This window comes from Equus caballus, chromosome 11, assembly GCF_041296265.1.
Source record: "Equus caballus isolate H_3958 breed thoroughbred chromosome 11, TB-T2T, whole genome shotgun sequence".
Taxonomy (NCBI): Eukaryota; Metazoa; Chordata; class Mammalia; order Perissodactyla; family Equidae; genus Equus; species Equus caballus.
In genome coordinates, this window is record NC_091694.1 from 44,824,401 (window position 1) to 44,844,665 (window position 20,265).

The 20,265-nt window shown below is 40.6% G+C and overlaps 1 protein-coding gene and 1 long non-coding RNA gene across 2 annotated transcripts in view; one reads left to right on the forward strand and one right to left on the reverse strand.

The window, feature by feature from the left end:
• The window catches only part of VPS53 (VPS53 subunit of GARP complex), a 138,118-nt gene that overhangs the window by 5,302 nt on the left and 112,551 nt on the right, over positions 1-20,265 (forward strand). Inside the window, exons 3-4 of the mRNA XM_023653179.2 lie at positions 3,740-3,789; positions 5,308-5,374. Of these exons, the coding sequence (XP_023508947.1) occupies positions 3,740-3,789; positions 5,308-5,374 (117 nt within the window). The remainder of the gene's footprint in view (positions 1-3,739; positions 3,790-5,307; positions 5,375-20,265) is intronic.
• LOC111775712 (uncharacterized) lies at positions 1,459-19,154 on the reverse strand. Its single transcript, XR_002811646.2, has 3 exons — positions 19,039-19,154; positions 16,660-16,773; positions 1,459-5,257 (listed from the first exon to the last, which is right to left on the reverse strand). It is a non-coding gene; the product is annotated as an uncharacterized lncRNA (long non-coding RNA).

A 20,265-nucleotide genomic window follows, 5' to 3' on the forward strand; every position in this document is an offset into this window, starting at 1 on the left:
GAATCGTATGAAACTATTTATAAAGAATTTTTAATGGCCTCCAAAATGCTCTGGATCTATGTTGTCAAGTGAAAATACGTTAAATGTCAAGTTTAATTTTTTAAAAAACCTATGTATTTGCATAGAATGAACAGTAGAAGGTGATATACCAAAATGCTAATGGTGATTATACTCTGCTGGAGGTGCGAGTAATTTTATGTATTTTCTGTAATCAGCAAGAATTGCCAATAGAAGCAGGAAATATGGGGCCGGCCCCATGGCTGAGTGGTTAATCTCATGCTCCACTTGGCCCGCCCAGGGTTTCGCCAGTTCAGATCCTGGGCATGCACCTAGCATCCCTCATCAAGCCATGCCGGGGGGGGGTCCCACATAGCACAACTAGAAGGACCCACACCTAAAAATATACAACTATGTACCGGGGGGATTTGGGGAGAAGTAGAAGATGACAAAAGAAAAAAAAAGATTGGCAACAGATGTTAGCTCAGGTGCCAGTCTTAACAAAAAAACAATCAGGAAATACTTTTCAATAATTAAAACATTTTTAAATGGTAGAATTAAAACTGTACAACCACATTACAGCTAAACGAGGTGAGTGGTTCAGAAAGAGGAGCAGTATCACTTCCATCTAGGGCAAGCCCGTCTAGATTCCTGTGGAGCGTTTTCCCAACTCCAGGAGCGGCCCTCAACCCCAGGGTGGGGGAATGACTGCATAGCGAGGCACTGAACTGATAGCAGGGAGTGTGTCGTATCCCTGAGGTGTGTTGGGGTGGAGAAAAATAAGGTCAAGAACCATCGCATTAGAGGCAGCATGGTACGGCAGGAAAGAGCAGAGACCCAGGAGTCAAACAGACCCCGACCAAATCCAGCTGTGCTGAATGTTATATCCACGACCTTGGGCAAAGCATTTCTCCTTCCAGAGCCTATTTCCCGTTCTTGACACTGAAGAGGAAAATTGCCTAGTATGGTTGAGAGGATCAGGGGACTTAGTTTCTATAAAATGTCTAGAAGGGTATTGCATATCAGATCCACATTAAACGCCAGCACCTTCCGTTTTGCTTCCTCGAGAAAATCCGAAAGATAAAGGAAAAGTGGTCACCGTGGGTCCACCTAAGATGCAATCAAGCATTATAATTTTAGGATAGTTCTTCCTGGTCTTTTAATAGCTATATTCTTGGGGTACTTGATATTTTTAAGTGTTTTCCCCTTGTCAGCATAGTATCATAAGCAATCTGAGCCTCTCAAGTGGTGGCATAAAAGACCATCGACTAAATGTGGCCTCATTTATTTAACTTTTCTATTGATGGCCATTTAGGTTGTTCCCAAGTTTTTGCTCTTTTAAATGCAGTTGAACATCTGAAGGCGTACATATTTTGCATTATTCTTCTTAGAAAAATTGTTATGACTTAAGCAAGACCTTCATGTCTAAGGAGTATTAAATTTAAGAAATGGTTACTGTACTACCAAAAATCAATGTTTATTGATGTGGAATGACCTCCAAGTTACATTGTTAAGTGAAAAAAGCATGATGCAGGATCATGTGCATTATGTAAAGAACGGGCTGTAAGTTATGGGTGTGCTTTAAATACACAGACCGTCTCTGAGAAGATACAAAAGAAACTGGCTCAGAGCCGTTGCCTCTGGGGGCAGAACTGGGGGCGGGGGGGACGGGCAGGACAGGGAGAGGGGAAGCGTTACTTTTCACTATTTACCCTCTTTTCCTATTTGAATTTTTGATCATTTAGTGCTTTACCAATTTTAGGTAGATTACAACTTTTAATTTTTAAATTTTGATATAATTCCCGTTTTCAGAAAAGATGCCAGAATAGTACAAAGAATTCATGCCACTCCACCCAGATTCCTCAAATATTAACATTTTTCAAATAGTTTTTTTTGATACCAAAAAAATGTTTTTTAAAAAGAGATGGGTTCCGGCAGAGAGAGGCAAGGCAGAAACTGTTACGCCCATTTTGCATCTGAGGAAATAGAAACTCCGAGAGGTGAAACAACTTGCCCTGTAGACATGCGGCAGGTTTGTGGTGGCAGAGTTGTACCAACCCAGGTCCTCTGACAACTCAGCTCCTCTTACCACAGTGGGGCTTCACACTCAGTCCTGTTTTGAAGTGACAGACTTGACAGTGGATTCCTCATTTAAAATAACTTCTCTTTTCTGAGATTCATCTTTACCTCAGTCTGTTCTTGGATTTCGGAAAATTCTGAGTAACGTTGGCTTTGTCAGAGCAGTAGGTGAGATATGAATGGCCCAGCCTGACATCTCAAACACTGTGCTCTGGTTCTCTTACCAGACCTGCTCCTGGCAGGCTCCTGGCCGCCTCCTGCCAGCACAGGTTGCCAGTAGCAATTTATAAGCACAATTCCTGCATAATCCCCAGTTGCTTCTGGGGTAAAATATCTGTTGAGAGAGAGGGGAAGAGGACTTAGAAAATTCTATTTTGAAAATTTAAGATGGTTCTATAAAATTGTACCATCTCTATTCCATTAGGGGGCACCATTTCCTCACATTTTCTGCTCCAAGAGATTGGAAATAGTCCATTTGTTTTTATTGTCATTGTCTTAAAAATAGAAATAACTTTATTATGATTACAATAGTGATGCATGGTCAATATAGAGCAATTATAAAATACTCATAGGCCGAAAGAAGAAACACTCAAAATCTCTCCTTCTCATAGATTACAAGTACGCTACTGATTTCATAGATTACAGCTACTAGTCCGTATAGATGACAACTACTAGTGTTTATCCTTCCAAACTTTTTTCTGGTGGACCTATACACTGAGAAAAAAAATAGATTTATTTATTTATTGAAGTGTAACATAAAGTGAAAGAATACCCAAATATTAAATATGCAACTTGATGAATTTTCACAAAATGAAAACAGCCATGTAACTGCCACCCAGACCAAAAAATAAAATATTAAAAAAAAATCTTCAGATGGCACCTTCTTGCCTCCTCACGGTCACTACCTCCTTCAAAGATAACCACTATCCTGGCTTCTAACACTGGTTTCACTCATTTTTGAAGTAGGTAAATGAAATGGTACAGTATATACTCCTGTGTGTGGCTTTTTTTGTGCAACATTATGTTAGTAAGATTTATCCATGTTGTTGCGTGTTGTCGTGGTTCATTCATTTTCATTGCTGTGTTTTGTTGTATGACTTTGTCACTATCCTTTATATCAGGGGTCAGCAACCTTTGTGTAAAGGGCTAGATAGTAAATATTTTAGGTTTTGTCACCCATTCAGTCTCTGTTGCAGTTATTCAACTCTGGCTTTGTAGCTCAAAGACAGCTGTAGATAATGGCTGTGTTCCAATAAAGTTTTATTTACGAAGCATAGATGCCAGGCTGGAGTTTGCAGTAGTTGCCAACTACTGCTATACTTTTTTTAAAAAGTAAAAATTGTGAGGCTGGCCCCCTAGCCTAGTTGTTAAGTTCAGTGTGCTCCGCTTTGGTGGCCCGGGTTCGGTTCCTGGCGCGGACGTCCACCACTCATTGGCAGCCACTTCTGTAGTGGTGACCCACATGCAAAATAGAGGAAGATTGGCACAGATGTTAGCTCGGGGAATCTTGCTCAGCAAAAAAAAAATTAAAAATTGTATCATACTGTATGATTAAATTTTTTGAGATGTCATAAATAGCCATTGTATATGGCTCATCGTTTCCCTGTAAAAGAGGAATTCCAGGAAGTGAAATAATAGCTGGCACTTTCCTTCTTTATTGTAGTCTTTGGCAAACATAGATGAAGTCGTGAACAAAATTAGACTGAAAATAAGGTAAGTAACACTGTATGATTATTAATAATTAATGAAAATTATATTGTTAATTTAGTTAATCACATTCTGGATCTCACTTGTCTGTGAGAGCACTGAAATCTCAAGTTTGCTGTAGATGGTAATTTTTAAAAAAATAATTCTTTTTTCCGGGTTTCCATATGAGCCTTGTGGCGAAGAATTTGAATCTTTGATTAGCTTTATGGAATTTCAGTCCAGTTCAATTATTTATAAAAAAGGAAGGAAGCTGTAACAGGCCATTTGAAACAGTTGATTATAAAAGGAGACAAAAACATTTCTACAATATTTTTAATGTTTTTATTTCTCTAGCAGATTTGCCCTTTGTATTCCCAAGGCTTAGCTATGAAGATGGGCTTATATGTGTCTCCCTGAGCCACATATCAGCTAACAGTGTGGTCAGATCTGCTGGTTGGCATGGGTGCTGGCCCAGGATTAAACATTGTAATTCATCTAGGATGCGATTGTCTAGGGTGGTCATCGAGTGTCCTTCCTGCCCAGTAGCCTTGTTCTCTTTTATCCGTGTCTGAATTTCCAGTTTTGACATTTGGTAGATACTTGGTCAATGTTTGTTCATTATAATTCTTGTTATAACGGTTGCTGTCATTACGTTAAATATAGGTGTTTTTTAATGATGAGGAGAAGGCTTCATTTTGAATCCAAGAGATGATTTTTTCCCCTTACAACCTTTGGGTTTTTCAGTGAAGAACTCTGCCATTAATATTTTATTGAGTCGGGTGCCTTAGGGAGTGCACAGAAGCCTGCTTATTATTTTGATGGACGTTAGCTATAACAATGCTAATGGAGACTGCTAAGTTGTCCAGGGTTTGCACAGGAAGTGGAAATTCCCTGATGATCCAAAAATCGCTTGCGAGCCAGTTGTTTTCTGCCTTCTCCCACCGTACCTCTAAGGGATTCTTCAAGTGAAAAATGAAATTGACTGATAGGAATTTCTGTGGTCGAGGTGCCATTGAATGGCCCCTGTTGAGCTTCAGGGGAAAAAGGAACTAGAGGCCACAGAGCTGTGTCCTACCCAGATTGCATTCTCAGGGCCCAGAGGGCAAAGCACTGATTTCATCTATGACTCTGGCCCTTTGTCCCTTTTAAGGTTCCTGAGGAAGTTCCTGAGGAACGATTTTGTGTGTGGTAATTTGAGTTCCCTGGCTTGTTCCCATAAAGTTTCAGCAACTTTACTAGTTGCTCCATGAAAAATGCTAAAAGTTATATTGGTCCTTTAGGGCAGCTCTGAATATTAAGTGAAAATAGCCTTTTTTTAAAACAAAGACGACTCGTCAGTCTGCGCTGGACTTGGCTTCTGCCCTACTGTGGCTGCTGCACTGGGGTCCAAGGCCTCAGGCTTCTCTATAGCCTTCCAACTTGGTTGGTTTTCTGGATAAGGAGGTGCAATTTGCAGAAGTTGATGCATAAGTTACTTTTTTCTCCTTTGGTTAACCTAGAATAGAAATTATTTTAATGATTTATATCCTTTAACTTTTTGGCTAGGAGACTGGATGACAATATTCGAACTGTTGTAAGAGGTCAAACAAACGTGGGGCAGGATGGCAGGCAGGTAAGTAACTTATCCCTCCATGTTAATTATACTCCCCTGACTTCTTCCAGATCCAACAACCAAGTGACCAAAATGTGGATCTCCCTCCTTGCAGAGCACTTTCTCATTGATCTCCCCCATACACAGCAGGAAACGTGCAGGACTTGTCCCACTAATAGCGGGGGTAGGCTGCCCAGAGCAGCCAGGAACTCTCACTCGGTGTCCCTTGGACTAGAAGCATGTATTGTGGCCCAGCTCACCCAGGACCTGGGGCATGCAAGCTGAAATGAGAAAACTAGTCTCCTTGTCTTTCTCTTTAGTGTCAGATGCCCCTTGTGCCTTCCTTTATTTTGTGTACTATGGCTAAATAAGATTACTGCTTTCATTTATCAGCTGAGTTGTTGGAATTTTGATATTACTTTTGTTGCTGCAAAAGATAGGAGTAACCTGTGCATCAAAAGACAGTATCAGGGGCTGGCCCCGTGGCCGAGTGGTTAAGTTCGTGCGCTCCGCTGCAGGCGGCCCGGTCTTTCGTTGGTTTGAATCCTGGGTGCGGACATGGCACTGCTCACCAAACCACGCTGAGGCAGCATCCCACATGCCACAACTAGAAGGACCCACAACGAAGAGTATACAACTATGTACTGGGGAGCTTTAGGGGGAAAAGGAAAAAAATAAAATCTTGAAAAAAAAAACCAAAAAAAAACCAGACAGTATCAGGGGCCAGCCCCATGGCTGAGTGGTTGGGTTCGCACGCTCCACTTCAGTGGCCCAGGGTTTTGCTGGTTCAAATCCTGGGCGTGGACATGACACCACTTGTCAGGCCATGCTGAGGTGGCGTCCCACATGCCACAACTAGAAGGACCCACAGCTAAAATATGCAACTATGTACTGGGGGGATTTAGGGAGAAAAAGCAGAAAAAAAAAAAAAAGAAGATTGGCAACAGTTGTTAGCTAAGGTGCCAATCTTTAAAAAAAAAAAAGTATCAACAGAGTAAAAAGGCGGCCTACAGAATGGGAGGAGATATTTGCAAATCATACATCTGAGAAGGGATTAATATCCAGAATATATAGAGAACTCCTAAAATTCAACAACAAAAAAGTAAATAACCCGATTCAAAAATGGGCAAAGGACTTAAAGAGACATTTCTCCAAAGAAGATATATGAATGACCAAAACGCACATGAAAAGATGCTCACCATTGCTAATCGTTAGGGAAATGCAAATCGAAACTACAGTGAGGTACCACCTCAGGCCCCTTAGGATGGCTACTATCAACAAAACAGAAAACAGCAAGTGTTGGCGAGGATGTGACGAAATTGAAACACTTATGCACTGCTGGTGGGCGTGTAGAATGGTACAGGCGCTGTGTAAAATAGTATGGTGGTTCCTCAAAAAATTAAGAATAGAATTGTTATATGATCCAGCAATTCCACTTCTGGGTATATATCCAAAAGAATTGGAAGCAGGCTCTTGGAGAGATATTTGTACATCCAAGTTCATAGCAGTGTTATTCACAATAGCTAAAATGTGGAAGCAACCCAGGTGTCCATCAACAGATGAATGGATAAGCAAAATGTGATATATACATACAATGGAATATTACTCAGCCTGTATGCTACAACGTATGTACTTTATGCTCAGCATGTGCAACAACGTGGATGAACCTTGAGGACGTTATGCTAGATGAAATAAGCCCGTCACAAAAAGATGAATAGTGTATGATTCCACTTACGTGAGGTACTTAGAGTAGTAAAAATCACAAAGATGGAAAATATAATGGTAGTAGCCAGGGACTGAGGGAGAATGAGGAGTTATTGTTTAACGGGTATAGAGTTTCAGTATTATAAGATGAAAAGAATTATGGGGATGCACAGTAATGATGGTTGCATGACGGTGTCAATGTATATAATACCATGGAACTATACAGTTAAAAATGGTTAAGATAGCAAACTTTATGTTATGTGTATTTTACCACAATAAATTTTTTTAAAATCAAGATGGAAATAAAGTTCATATATTGCAAAAAAAAAGATGGTAGTGACCTAACATAGCTGCAATTCCTCATACCTAGTTCTGTCTACAAACAGATAACTAGATTCATTTCAAAATTTTATGGTTCTTTTTGGATCCAGCTAAGGAGGGCTGTTGAAAAGGAATGAAGGGAAAAAGAATTGTGTGGGGAGGTGGTATTCTTCAATGATTGAAGGGCCAGATGTTATCTATTAACCATTTTCCTTTTCATTTGGATTCTGTTCTTCTGTTTAGGCATCATATTTCAGAAATTGCTATCATAACAGAAATGCTGAGCATGCCTTTTCTAGTATTTCTCTCATGCGTGTCTGGTCCTTTCTTTTCAATACTAATTCACTTAGGCTGGGTATGCTCCTTTGTAATAGCTTCAGTTTCGTTATTTGTCCTGTTTGGTATTTTTTAGTACTCATTTTTTAAAATGTTCATGATGCTACCCAGATTATTTTTAGGTGGGAGGTGTAACCCTCTGTAGAAATTTCCTGATCTCTCATATTCCTGTTTCTGCTGTTGGTAGCTCACAGGTGTTATGAGTCCCTTTCTTTTTCTTTTACATTTTTGGTTTTATCCATTTCTCTGTTTTTCACTACATTTTATGACTACCTTTCTTTTCCTCTTAATCATCTTCCGTTGGCCTATTTGTAAGTAGTCTGTCTTCTTCCTTATTGTCATCATCAGTATTTGTGTATAGACATATCAGGTTCCCTAAACTGATCCTATTTCCTAGTCTTTTCATGGTTCTTAGTCCTTATTGCTTTGTTTTTGTCTGTTTAGGTTTCTCCCACGAAGTATCACTTCTCTGGCAGGCGAGGCCCATGTAAACTGGGCCCTTAGAGGTAATAAAGAGTATCAGGGTAGCCTGCAAACGGTCCAGCCTCGCTCTGCTCTTTAACTTTCCTACTATGTGTCTGCTCATGTCATCCCTTTTCAGAAACCTCGGTGGCCTCTATCTACCGGATTAAATCTAAGTTGCTGTTGCTTGGCATTCTAGGCCTCCATCTCTCTTTCCGGTTTTGTCTCCTGCTGTGACTCATGTGAAGACGCAGTGCTCTGCGGGCATCCCCTGTGCTTTCTGGGCCTGTGCTGATGCGCTTCTTTTTGCCTGCAGTGCGCTCTCTACTCTTTTTCTTCCAGTAGCTTTAATTCAAAATCTTACCCATCTAAGGCCTAGCTCAAATACCACTTCTTTCATGAAATTTTCTGTTTAGCCCATCTGGATATCCAAAAGGAAGCAGAATTTTAGAACTAGAAGGACTTGGAACTCGTCTGGTCCACTCCTCTCATTTTACAGATGAGAAAATTGATCCCAGCATCCCTCAATTAGATGTATATCCTTTCTGCCCACAAACTCCTACAGCTGTGTGCTTGTACTTTTCATCTGGCTTTTGTGTGGCTTTCTTTGATTTACTAGTAAACACGTCTTGTCCCGTTGACTAGTTTTTAAGCTCCTTGAGGCAAGAACTGTATCTTCCTCATCTTTGTGTTTCTTGGAACACATAGTCCACGTGTAATAACATTTTATTCACCTATTGAATATTTGGTCTTTCTGAGATTATTTCTTGATTGTGAATGACCAAAAGCCCTTTAGCATGAAAACATCATTTCTATCAGTGTGTGTGTTCCTTTAAAGTTGTTTAAAGCTTGATTTGTGTATGACTAGTCCCAACTTACTACTATTTGGAATAACACTACTGTTTAGTGTGATGCAGCCTATATTTAGAATGGCTCACTAGAAACCTTAAAATGCTTATGAAGAGGGTCTCAGGTATTTAAAATTCCAAGAATGTGAAAATAAAGTGAATGATTCATCAGGACCTTTTGTTGGATCATGCTATGTAGGTATATATCTTCTAGTTATTTACGTTTTTACCTCTGGTCACAAACTGCAGTATGGGAGGGTTAGGCCCAGAATTAGACAGCCTGCAGGAATGTCGGCCTTCCCCACCTTCATGTATTAATAGGTTACAGGTTGCTGCAGCAGAGCGGTTCATATTTCAGAGAGCAAGACCACACTTTCAAGAATGTTTAGATAGCATTTCAATCTGTGATGGAATTTTGTATTCGTCTCCTTAGAATCCAGACAGAAAGGAAGCCCAGAAGAAATAATTGCTTTTCCTGTCATCCCCTCCATCTGTCTTTTCCAACAGTTTGTAATGCAAGCTGAAGTAGAGACTTTTTTTTTCCAGGGAGCTTTTGAGTCCTATCCTTGTCAACTCCTAGGGGTGAAAGCCTTGCTGTCCAGCCCCAGCTGGCCGGTGGTTTGCTGAAAAGAAACTATTTGACTGGCACAGGCTTGGGAGAATTATGGATGTTCCAAAATATTGAGTTTTATAGGTCAAGAGGCCCCAGGTTCCCCACTTCCCTGGAACGGAGGAAAACTTTGCTTTCACAACTTGTTTCCTAAGCTTCTGCAGAACACTTAGGAGGAAAGCAATAATATGGGCAAAAGGAAGTTTTCTTTTTATAAATTTCATCTTGTGTTCAGCCAGAACAGATGTACTTTTTAATCTGTATAAGTCAGGGGGAAGTGTTTACTTCACATTCATGGTGTCTTAAAAGACATTTTTAGCAGAAAAATTCTTTTTGAAGAGCAGTGTTTCTGATTCAAAAATTATTTGTGAGGAGGAAGTGACTTAGAAATTGAAGACACAGTGAGGCAGTTTCTTTAGTTTTTTGAAGTTTCTAAAATACCAGCTGCCTGGTTAGCACTCTGCTACACATGTTGAAGAGCCTTTGATTGCTGACCACCTCCCACGTGGGTGGACTTAAAGTGGTCTAGTCTGTGACCTCTTCTAAACAGACTGTGATGCTCACACAAAGTTAATACAGCGCGGAATTCTCCCCATTTTTATCTGTTGAAATCATCAGGCAAAAGCTTTAATTAAATGCCCACATGTTTGAAACTTTGTGGATAAGATGAGTCAATTCAGTAAGTACACGATCTGATATGCTATGCAGCTTACACAGCTTCCCAAGAATTAAAATGGATAGCTTGAATGTGGGTAGCAATAGAGGTGAATAGAGGAGTGGGGTAGAAGAAGAAAAAGTTGGCATGTGAAATTTCAAGAGTGGCCAAACCTTGGCCAATTCCCAGTAAGCTCCCTGAGGATCACCGGGAGAAGATCAGCCAGTGGGCTTCTGTCTCTTGAGTGGCACTTGGCTACAGTGTAACTGTTGCATCAGAGCAAAACTAAGGTTTGGGAGGGAAAGAAAATTATTGTTGCCATCTCTAGCTCTGCTCACTAAAGCTTTGATTTGGAAGAAGCTTTAGATAGTTGTAGTGCAACCTTCTACCCAGTTCAGGGATCTTTCTGTGACATCTCTGACGTTTCATTATCCTGCTTCTGCTTGGATACTTGGCAGTGGTGGGAACCCACTCCTTTATTGTTCCTCAGGACAATCTGTTCCAGATTTGTACAGCTTGAATTGTAAGAAACTTCTTTCTTAGACTGAACTGAAATAGTGAAATGGACCTGATTGTGACTTCTCATTGATCTGAGTTCTGCCAGCTGGAGTGGCGTAAGTCTAATCCCTTTTCCTTATTACAGCTTCTAAAATTAAAATGAGTATTATGTTCCTTTCTGAGTGTTCCTTTTTCTAGGCTAACCATTCTTAGTTTCCTCAACTTTATGATATAATTTCCAGACCCTTTATCATCCTGGTTGCCTTGCAGTTTGTCAGCATCCCTCTTAAGATGTGGTTCCTGGCCAGGAGTAGACAGACTGAACATATAGTGGGACAGTTTACCTCCTTTTCTAGTCTGGGCTTGTTAACTGGGGAACTAGGAGTTCAGGGGGGCCATCAACTCCCTGAAATTAATTGTAAATTTTTGTATGGATAGATGTATTTCTAGAGAGAAGACTCACTGATTTTTCTCAATTCTCTAAGGAGTGTGTGACTCTTCAAAAGTTAAGGGCCACTGATTTAGACAATGTTCTTCCATTACCTTGAATTGGGTGAAATTTTTGGCAGCTCTATCACACCGATGGCTTCTTTCGAGTTGGCAGTTATCTGAAACTCCCAGGTCAAGAGTTGCAAACAGATGCCCACGGCACTGAAAGAGTAACCTAAATGGCTTCAGCAGGCCGGTGTGAATCCATCTGCACCCATTGGGGGAATGGATACCCTGTCTAAAGGGGACGGCCACAACTCAATTCTAACCAATTGTCGTGGCTGAATGCAGACCTAGGGTTGCCAGATCTATCAGTTTTTCAAAAGAAGCTGGAAATCCGGATTTTTTGGGGACTCTCCCAATTTTTAAACGTTGGCTTAGTGTTTTTTGCAAATACTGCAAAGGCCAAGCAAAATATATCTGTGGGCCAACAGTTTGCAGTATCTGCCACAGGTCTTTTTTCATATGAACTGCTTTTCAACTTTTCCCTCCTCTATTTGTTTAAGGGATTCTTTGAAATTAAGTGCTGGACTTTATGGGTCTCAACCCTGGTTTCATCTTGCTAGTTTTGCTTGATTCTTCCAGCCTGTCGAGACCCTTTGGAATCTTGATAACCTTCCCATTTTATCATTAGCACATTTGCCAGACAAGCCTTCTATGTCTTCATTCAAGTTGTAGATGAAAAGCTTGAACAGGAAGCGTTCAGACCGTGTGGCATGCTATTAGAGACTTATCATTCTTCCATTTCTTATCCTCATTTTAATACAAAGTGCCAGGCCAGAAAACGAAGATTTCTTCCTGTCCTCGGTATCTATCCAGGACCATGTTTCTTAATTTTTCCATGTCTTGATTTTCCCCAGAAAAGGAAGCTAATCATACTTGCATTCATCTCTTTTCATAGAGATATTATACAGATTTATTAACTAAGCAGAGCATGTTGCCTTCCAAGGAGAAAGTGTTCTTTGCTTTTCATCCTCAAAATTAGTATATCATCTAATTCACACGTTAGAACAAAAATAATTGTGCTCTCCAAGACCGTGAAGTAGGTAGACGGTGGGACTTCACAGCATAGCACTGATCTTCATTGTGTGGGATTATGAATGTGTAATTGCCAGCTCACTAGCAGGGTGGTTTGAATTCTTCCTCTCCACCGCTTCACATTTATCCTTTCTCTCACCCTCTCTTTGGGACAAAAATGAAGCCCACTGATGGAAGAAAATAAATGGCATTAGCTTTAAAGGGACCATAAATAGTTTGGGGGAAAAAAGCAGCTATCACTTGCTTCCTCTTACTGAAACATACTAAATCTAAAGCAATTGAGCTTTCAAAGTATAGGCTCAGATTGTCCTATTAGTGGCCAAGAATGGTTAGGCATTTTTGGTTTCTTTTTAATTCTTTTGAACTATACTTTTTAGAATGTCTGCAGACAGCACCAGACTTTAGAAATTGCTGAGGCCTGAGAATGACCTAGGAGTCAGTGCTGGAGTGGCACACAGTCTTTTGTAGGGGCACGGTGTCTCTGGTTTTGATTGGGGCTCTCCATCACTCTCCAACCAACATTTCTTACACCTGGTGCAGAGGTCAAGGTTGGCTTGTCTTTGTTTGACAAGTTGAATTCAAGTGAATGTTGAGTTTTGCCTACTTTGAAGTGCTATTGACTGTGGTTGGGCCAAGGACCCATAGAATGTCCGTCATTCAGCACTGTAGTGACTAAATTCAGTCTTATCACCATCCTTGATCCTGGTTATTGCACATAAGCCTGAATAGCGCTTTTTGACAGAGTGACATGTCTGCTGCATATTGGAACCCTTTGCCACTTGTCCTCTAAATAATCTCTCATTTTTAGACAACCTGTAAAGAATCCAAACAGCTATCTTCTCTCTCCATGTACAGGACTGAGCATTTTATTTGAATTCTCTAAAGACTGAGGTAGTTGGACTTTGTCACTAATGTAACATTAGATGACAGCCTGGTCAAATGAAAAAAATTGAGCTTTGAATTTAAATTTTGGCTCTGCCACTCTCTATCTGTGTGACCTTGGACAAGTTACTTAACTTCTCTGAGCCTCAGATTCTTCCTCTGTGACATAGAGATAATACCAGGGTAGTGGGGGTTAGAGTTGATTATTTAAAAGCACCGAGCACCATGCCGGGCTCAGTCGTGCTTAGTAAATGGCAGTAATACTGCTGCTGCTGTAACTCACAGGAATATCAGTGTTCCTAATTCCGTGCATCCAGGCATTTGTCAAGTTCCTGCGGCTTTTGTATCAGCTTCACTCCTTTCCATCCCTACTGCCCTGCCTTAAAGCAACTGTAGGTTTATTTGCTCTAGAAGCCTCCTTACTGTTCCTCAGTGGGCTGTTCTCTGTGAATGAAAATTGCACAGAGCTTACCCGTGGTCTAGAATATCTACTGTTGCATCAGAGGTGGTGAAAGGCCCTGTTCTCTTGTCCTGTTCTTAAGACCTACATCAGACGTTTGCCAGGGCTTCCCCTCAGGGTTTAAGGCTTCTGAGAGGTGGGTTTGAGCCAGAGTGAAGATTATCAGGGCTTCATGCCTTTCCTAGAGCACCCGCTAATGCTCTCCTCCACATCTGCGCAATGAAAGGTAGCTCTTTCTGGCCTCCCACTCTGCCTGCAGATTTTTTCATGAGCACCCAGTAGAGGTCTTGGGAAAGGGCCTGAGAGTGGGTGCACACTCCCCTGTGTGTGCAGTGTGCAGCTCCCAGAGGTTCTGGACTGTTGCACAAGCCCCACACTCGGCCATTAGTAATTTGTTAAAAGTTCTAGTTGATTCCTTCCTATCTGCCTGTATAGCATCCCCGTCTTCCCCTTATGTTCTGCCACATATGAGACAGTCCTTAGTTGTCCCCATCTCTCCTTGGAGAGCCTGTCCCTCCTTGGATTTCAGGATACTTGGTTGCCTTCAGCTCTCTGATGGGATCAAGAAAAGTTGTGATTTTGGAGTTTATTTATTTTCTCTCATTGTTAATGTAAGAGCGACACTCTTTCCAGCTTCTGCATCCTAGGCAAAAGCACAACGGGCCAATGGGTTTTAATGTAGCATAATTATGATAAGTTCATTAACAAGATTTCAGATTCCACACTGCCACTAATCTTTAAGAATCTACACTTTTCAAGGTTAGATGTAGTTTCAAAAAGGATTGTCAGCAAGTACCTGAAAAGGGTATTCAAATATTTCTTTCATTTCTAACTACATATCTGCGCGAAGCCAGATTTTCGTATTTTTCAACTGAAACAACATATCACAACAGATTCAATAGAGAAGCGTGTGTGAGAGTCCGGCTGGGGTCTAGTAATGCAGATGTGAAAGATATTTGCAAAGACACACAAACAGTGCCACCCTTCTCAAGAAATTTGCTTTGTTTTGGGGAAATAGAATTATTTTTCATAAAACATGCTTTTTATGTTAACATGTGATAGGTTTATTATTGTTATTTTTAAATGGATTAATAGACAACTGTTTTTTAAACTTTTCAGTTTTAATTTCCAATGTTTTATATATCAATCGACATAACCCACATAAACCCAGTCTCTTTGGGGCCCTCAATAATTTCTATTAAAGGGATCCTGATATAGAAGTTTTAGAAATGCTGTTTCTGAATAACGTTTCAGTGTTAAATAAGCAGGAATGGCAGGCAGTTTATTCTGGTTTTAATGACAGTGACTGCAGTTAGTGTATTTGTTCATTCACTCAGTGAATATTTAGTGAGTGCCTTCTGTATGCCAGGCACTGGTCTAGGCATTGAGGCTGGTGCAGTGAACAAAGCAAAGACCCTTCTCTTCTAGAGCTGACACTAAGTATGGCTTTTTTTGTTTCCAGATTCTTTGACTATTAAGGAGTTATCCTTATGACCTTGGTTCATTAAGTATGTTTGCCGGAAAACAGATGTTGAATTTTATCATATACCTTTTCAGCTTCTACTGATACGATCATACGACTTTTCCATTTGATTGATTAGCTCAGTTTCTTTTTGTGTTTTGCATTTTGGGTTGTTTTTTTTTTTTAATATTTAACCCTCCTTAAATACCTGCTGAGTCATCGTGTGTTGTCCTTTTAATGTATTGTTGAATTCTGGTGTTTTTTCTGGGATTTTCATTCATGTTCAAAAACTTCATTCCTTTTTTATGACTGGATAATATTCCATTGTACGTATAGACCACATTTTGTTTATCCATTCATCTCTTCATGGATACTTGGGTTGTTTCCTCCTTTTGGCTGTTGTGAACAATGCTGTAATGAACCTTCACCTACAAATATCTGTTTGAGTCCCTGCTTTTAATTTCTTTCAGTATATACGTAGTGTGGAACTACTGGCTCGTATGATAATTTTTAATCATTTCAGTATTTAATCTCTTTGGAAACATTTTTTTCCATATTGTTCTGAGCTTTAATAGATTTGTTTTTCCACCAGGCAAACATATGTTCCTATGTTGTCTTCATTTAATCCATACAGACTGTGTGTTCAGATTAGCTGTAGAGTCTTACGTTTTTGTGTTCAGTAACTAATAATAGTGATCTGCCTCCTCCAAAAAAGAAAAATAACACGATTATTTCTTTTAGTTAGTAAGTCCAGCAGTTGCACTGTTTTCCTCCTGACCTTAGAAACACATCAAATCCCACTTGTGTGCAACGTGATCATCGAAAATGGTTTTAGGAAAAAAGTGTGCCAAGAAGGAACACTGAAGTTTATTATTCTTCTGAGCCATCTCCATAAAAATTGGCACCCTTCAGGAGCCAAGAAAGAAGGTCAAGCATAACTTTTGCCATCTGCTTGTTTCCATGTTAAAGTCAGTCACAATTTTAAACTAGAGTCTCTGCATCTAAAGAGGAAAATGCCATTCATCACTACTGTAATGCGCTGGCTGGTACCCAGGCTGCTCTTGCTCTTGACTGCTAGTAGTTAACTGATTTTGGAAGGAAAATTCCATCCTTAGTTTGAGGTTGCACATTAGAAAAATTGCAGTGTTACTGCTGACAGTGCAAAGCTTTCTGAGTTTCGGGTCCTTGACACAAAAAGTCATTCAGATATCTTTAAACAATGGATGGGAATTTGAAACTCTGTCTTCACGTAAGAACTTGACCTCCTTTTTCCTCTTTCTTCTTTCCTCCATGGAAATACGGAATTCAGAGCAGCATGAATTCAGTGCTGTGGTTGTTCTGTCAACATTTCCATTTATAAATCCCTATTTTCAGGAGTCTGTAATATAGCTATAAAATTTCCTTTGCTCTAATTTGGACTCTGAGGTCTCCTCTGGAAGGAGATTAATTTTGCAAAACCAGAGATAATAGTTTTTTAGTCTTTTTGGTTTGGTGTTCTTTAGTGGTCTAGATTAAAGCTCTAAAATATACAAGATACTTACCATCCTTCTTATAGAGTTGGATCACATGCCAGGATTTCTGATTTTTGTTTCCATGTTATATTGTGGATTCTCTGAACAGATTCTGTATTCATCTCTAGCTATTGTATGTGATACCTAGAATATGAATGTTAGGCAAAATGTATTAGTGCTACGCTCATAATGGCCTCCAACTAGAAGGGGGACATTTCTTCTGGAGATATACATACAGACAGGTAAATTTGATGATCTAAATACTGTCTTTTATAAAGCAAAAGAAGAGGTGAACTGAGGGATCTTTATCGCATCTCAGACCTAATTACTCACCCCTGTCTCCTTGTCATACCTCTGAACTTTTCTTGTTCTCAGTCACATGGGAGCAGTATAGACAGATAGCCAACTGTTATTCCTCTGATAATATCATTTCTGCTAGGCCAAGTGTCACACCATTTTTTGTCCTGACTGAGTACTTGGAGATCAGAAGATCTTTGGAGATTTCTGGTGACTGGATTAGCATCTTGTGGTCAGGTTCCAGTAGCAGTTGTCAGCCCTGGAGTTACCCAGATCTCCAGAATTAAGACTATATTATTGGGGCCGGCCCAGTGGCTAAGTGGTTAAGTTCGCGCCCTCTGCTTTGGCAGCCCAGAGTTTCGGCAGTTCGGATCCTGGGCATGGTGCTAGCACCACTCATCAGGCCACGCTGAGATGGCATCCCACACAGCACAACCAGAAGAACCTACAGCTAAAATATACAACTATGTACTGGGGGGCTTTGGGGAGAAGAAGAAAAAAAAAAAGATTTGCAGGAGATGTTAGCTCAGGTGCCAATCTGAAAAAAAAACAACAGAATATACTATTGTCAGGCTAATATGTCTTCATTGATTGACTACAAGCAAAGACACATTTTGGGTTGCTTTGGCAGAAGGTACATTTTGAGTCATTTATCTTGATTTATAATTCTAATGTTTTATTACAATATAATTAAGTTTACCTTACATTCTACAAAATATTATTACGTATGTTAGTTTACTTGATCCTCACAGAGACGTAGCTTAGGCCATATAGTGTTCAACAGGCTCAATAGGCTCTATGACTTGCACAAAATCACACTCAGTGAGTTAGTCTGGGTTTTCTCATTCCCAGTATGCTGCATAATTGTCTATACCAAATTCTCTTTTTAAACAGTGACAAACTTTAAAAGCAGATTTGGGAGCTACTTTTTTCACTGTGGAACCTGAAAAGCTAACTGGTTCACAGGGGACTCCAAGCATTGGCAGTGACCATGGCGTCCATAACCAGCTGGGTCCTGCCCAGCATGATGAAGAAACTGGACTGAGAGAAGCGCTGAAGGGTGAAAGGAGAGCACCGTGTGTTCACTGCGCACCTGTGGTACTGGAGGGGGTTAGGTGAAATAGGAAGAGAGAGTCATCCAGATGAAACCTCAAGGAGGTCCACAGCCTGAGGAGCATTTGGTGCAGAAGGTATCTCTAAAAATCAGCTGAAGGCACATCCACATGTCACCACAAAAGAGTGTTCTCTTCTGAGTGAAGACCCATGCTATTGATGAGAGTTACTAGGTGACTCAAATTAGAAGTGATAGTAAGATCCGGGGGGTTAGAATGAAGTAAGCAGCCTTTAACTTGGCAACTGGGAAGTCCTAGATATTTGTGGGAAGTAGGCCTTTGTTAAACTTGGACAAATTATTCCTTTAGATGTGCCCCATTTCCTAAAGTTTTGAATTTCTGTACCTTTTATTCAGCAAAAGCAGCTGAGACTTTTGCTTAAACATTTTCTTCTCTTTTGGCATTTGGAGTTGTTGCTTTAAATGCACTCGTTCTCCAGGGTTACATTTCATCAAAGGAAGCTGTGCATGAATGCATTCGCCACGCCCAGCTGCTTCAGGGCTAACGTAGTTTAAGTTATGGATGATATCAGATAGAAGCAGAACTTTAAAATGTGAATGTTTAGTCTTGTTTGGGCACTGCTGAATTTGTGTCCCTGCCTCGTCTTGTGACTTCAACTTCTGGCTTACCTCCTAAAAACAATAAAAATGAACTCTTTGGTTCATGTTTTCAGTGGAGTGGTTTGCAGAAATCATAAATAAAAGTAACTTAGCTGGAACAGAGCATTTTAACAAATAAGGTGAGAATTACTCCCTTTGCCCTTTACATTCTTTTGGTTCGCAGATGTGGAAAGAAGTCTGTACTTTAAATAAAGCCCTTTTATACTCAAGGCTCCTGAATTGACTATGGAGGAATTAGTGTTAACACCAATGATTCTCATCTGGTGGGTGACCATCTGGCATTTGACCAGGGCTGCCAAACCTAGAAGGTACCTGGTGTGTTCGAGGACAGAGGGAAGCACAATGCTGCACACATACACCCATCCATGGCTGTGAGATACCTGTAGCCACTGCTACTGTTTGGCACCATTGTGGAGAATGGGCTGTGTTGTTATTATTGCTGAGGCTTCTTAAAGCATCTCTGCTGCAGCTGGGGATGCCCTGTTTCCATAGCAACAGCTCTCAGTGGTGCCAGGGTGGCCAGTAGTAACAAAAGAAGGAACATTCCATAAATAGAGGCTACTTATCCATAGAAGTCTACCTTCAGTGGATGTCACGGGGCCCTCTGTTGAGGGCTCATCAGATGTGGTGGCCCTCAGCAATGTTTTTGCTCTCTTGAGGAGTTTCTTGCTTTCTAAATGATCATGGCACTCTTAATCATACCTCTTTGTACATTCTGATCTTATAGTTATTTCTTTTTCTTCTATGTATTCCTGACAAGCTCTTTAAAGATGTGTCCCCATCTAGTGATCTTTTTCTCTCAGTATCTAGCACAGTATATAGTAGGCACTCACTTTTTATTGAAGGAAAGAACAAAAGATTGAAACTTTTTTCCTGGAAAATGTCTCATCGTCAGCATGGTTCAAAGAGACCACCCCCCTGATCCATGAGCCATTCTTCTGCATATGCCTGCCGATGTTGAACTTAACTAGCTTACTTACAAAGCTCTAAAAGATGGGGCAGCAACCTTTGGCTCTTAGAGAGAGAGTCTCTTCTGAAATATTACATTCCGTCTGGGAGATCTGGAAATATTAATAGTTGCCATTTAGTGAGCCCCTTTTGTGACCTGAGTCCTCAGTCAGGACTCTCTCGGTTTCAGAAGACAAAATCCCGATTCAAACTAGCTTAGGCAAAAAGGGGGATTATTTAGAAGGCTCTTGTTGTGTCTTGTTTTGAAAGAGAAGTTGGACAGTCAGACTGTGGAAGAGTCGTGTCACAGCTGGACTTGTCAAACACCTGCAGCCCAGGAGTGGAATACTGCTCAGGCTCTTTCTGTGTCTGTCTCTTTGTGTGTTAGCTTCATCATTTCTACCTGGAGACCACTCTCCTCCCCTTACTGGGGAACTGTGCTGCAGTCTAACTCAGTTTCACATCTTGGGGCTCTTACCGCCAGAGAAAGGTGAAATTTCTTTCCCAGTTTGTTCTGGAAAGTTACAGAAAACTCCATTTGGCCAAGCTTGGGCCTGGTCTGCCTCTGGGACAGCAGACTCTATAAGAACAGGTGAAAGGAGAATTCCTGGGAGGAAGGAAGAGTACTGGGTAAACAGTTCCAACAGTGTTCACTGCTA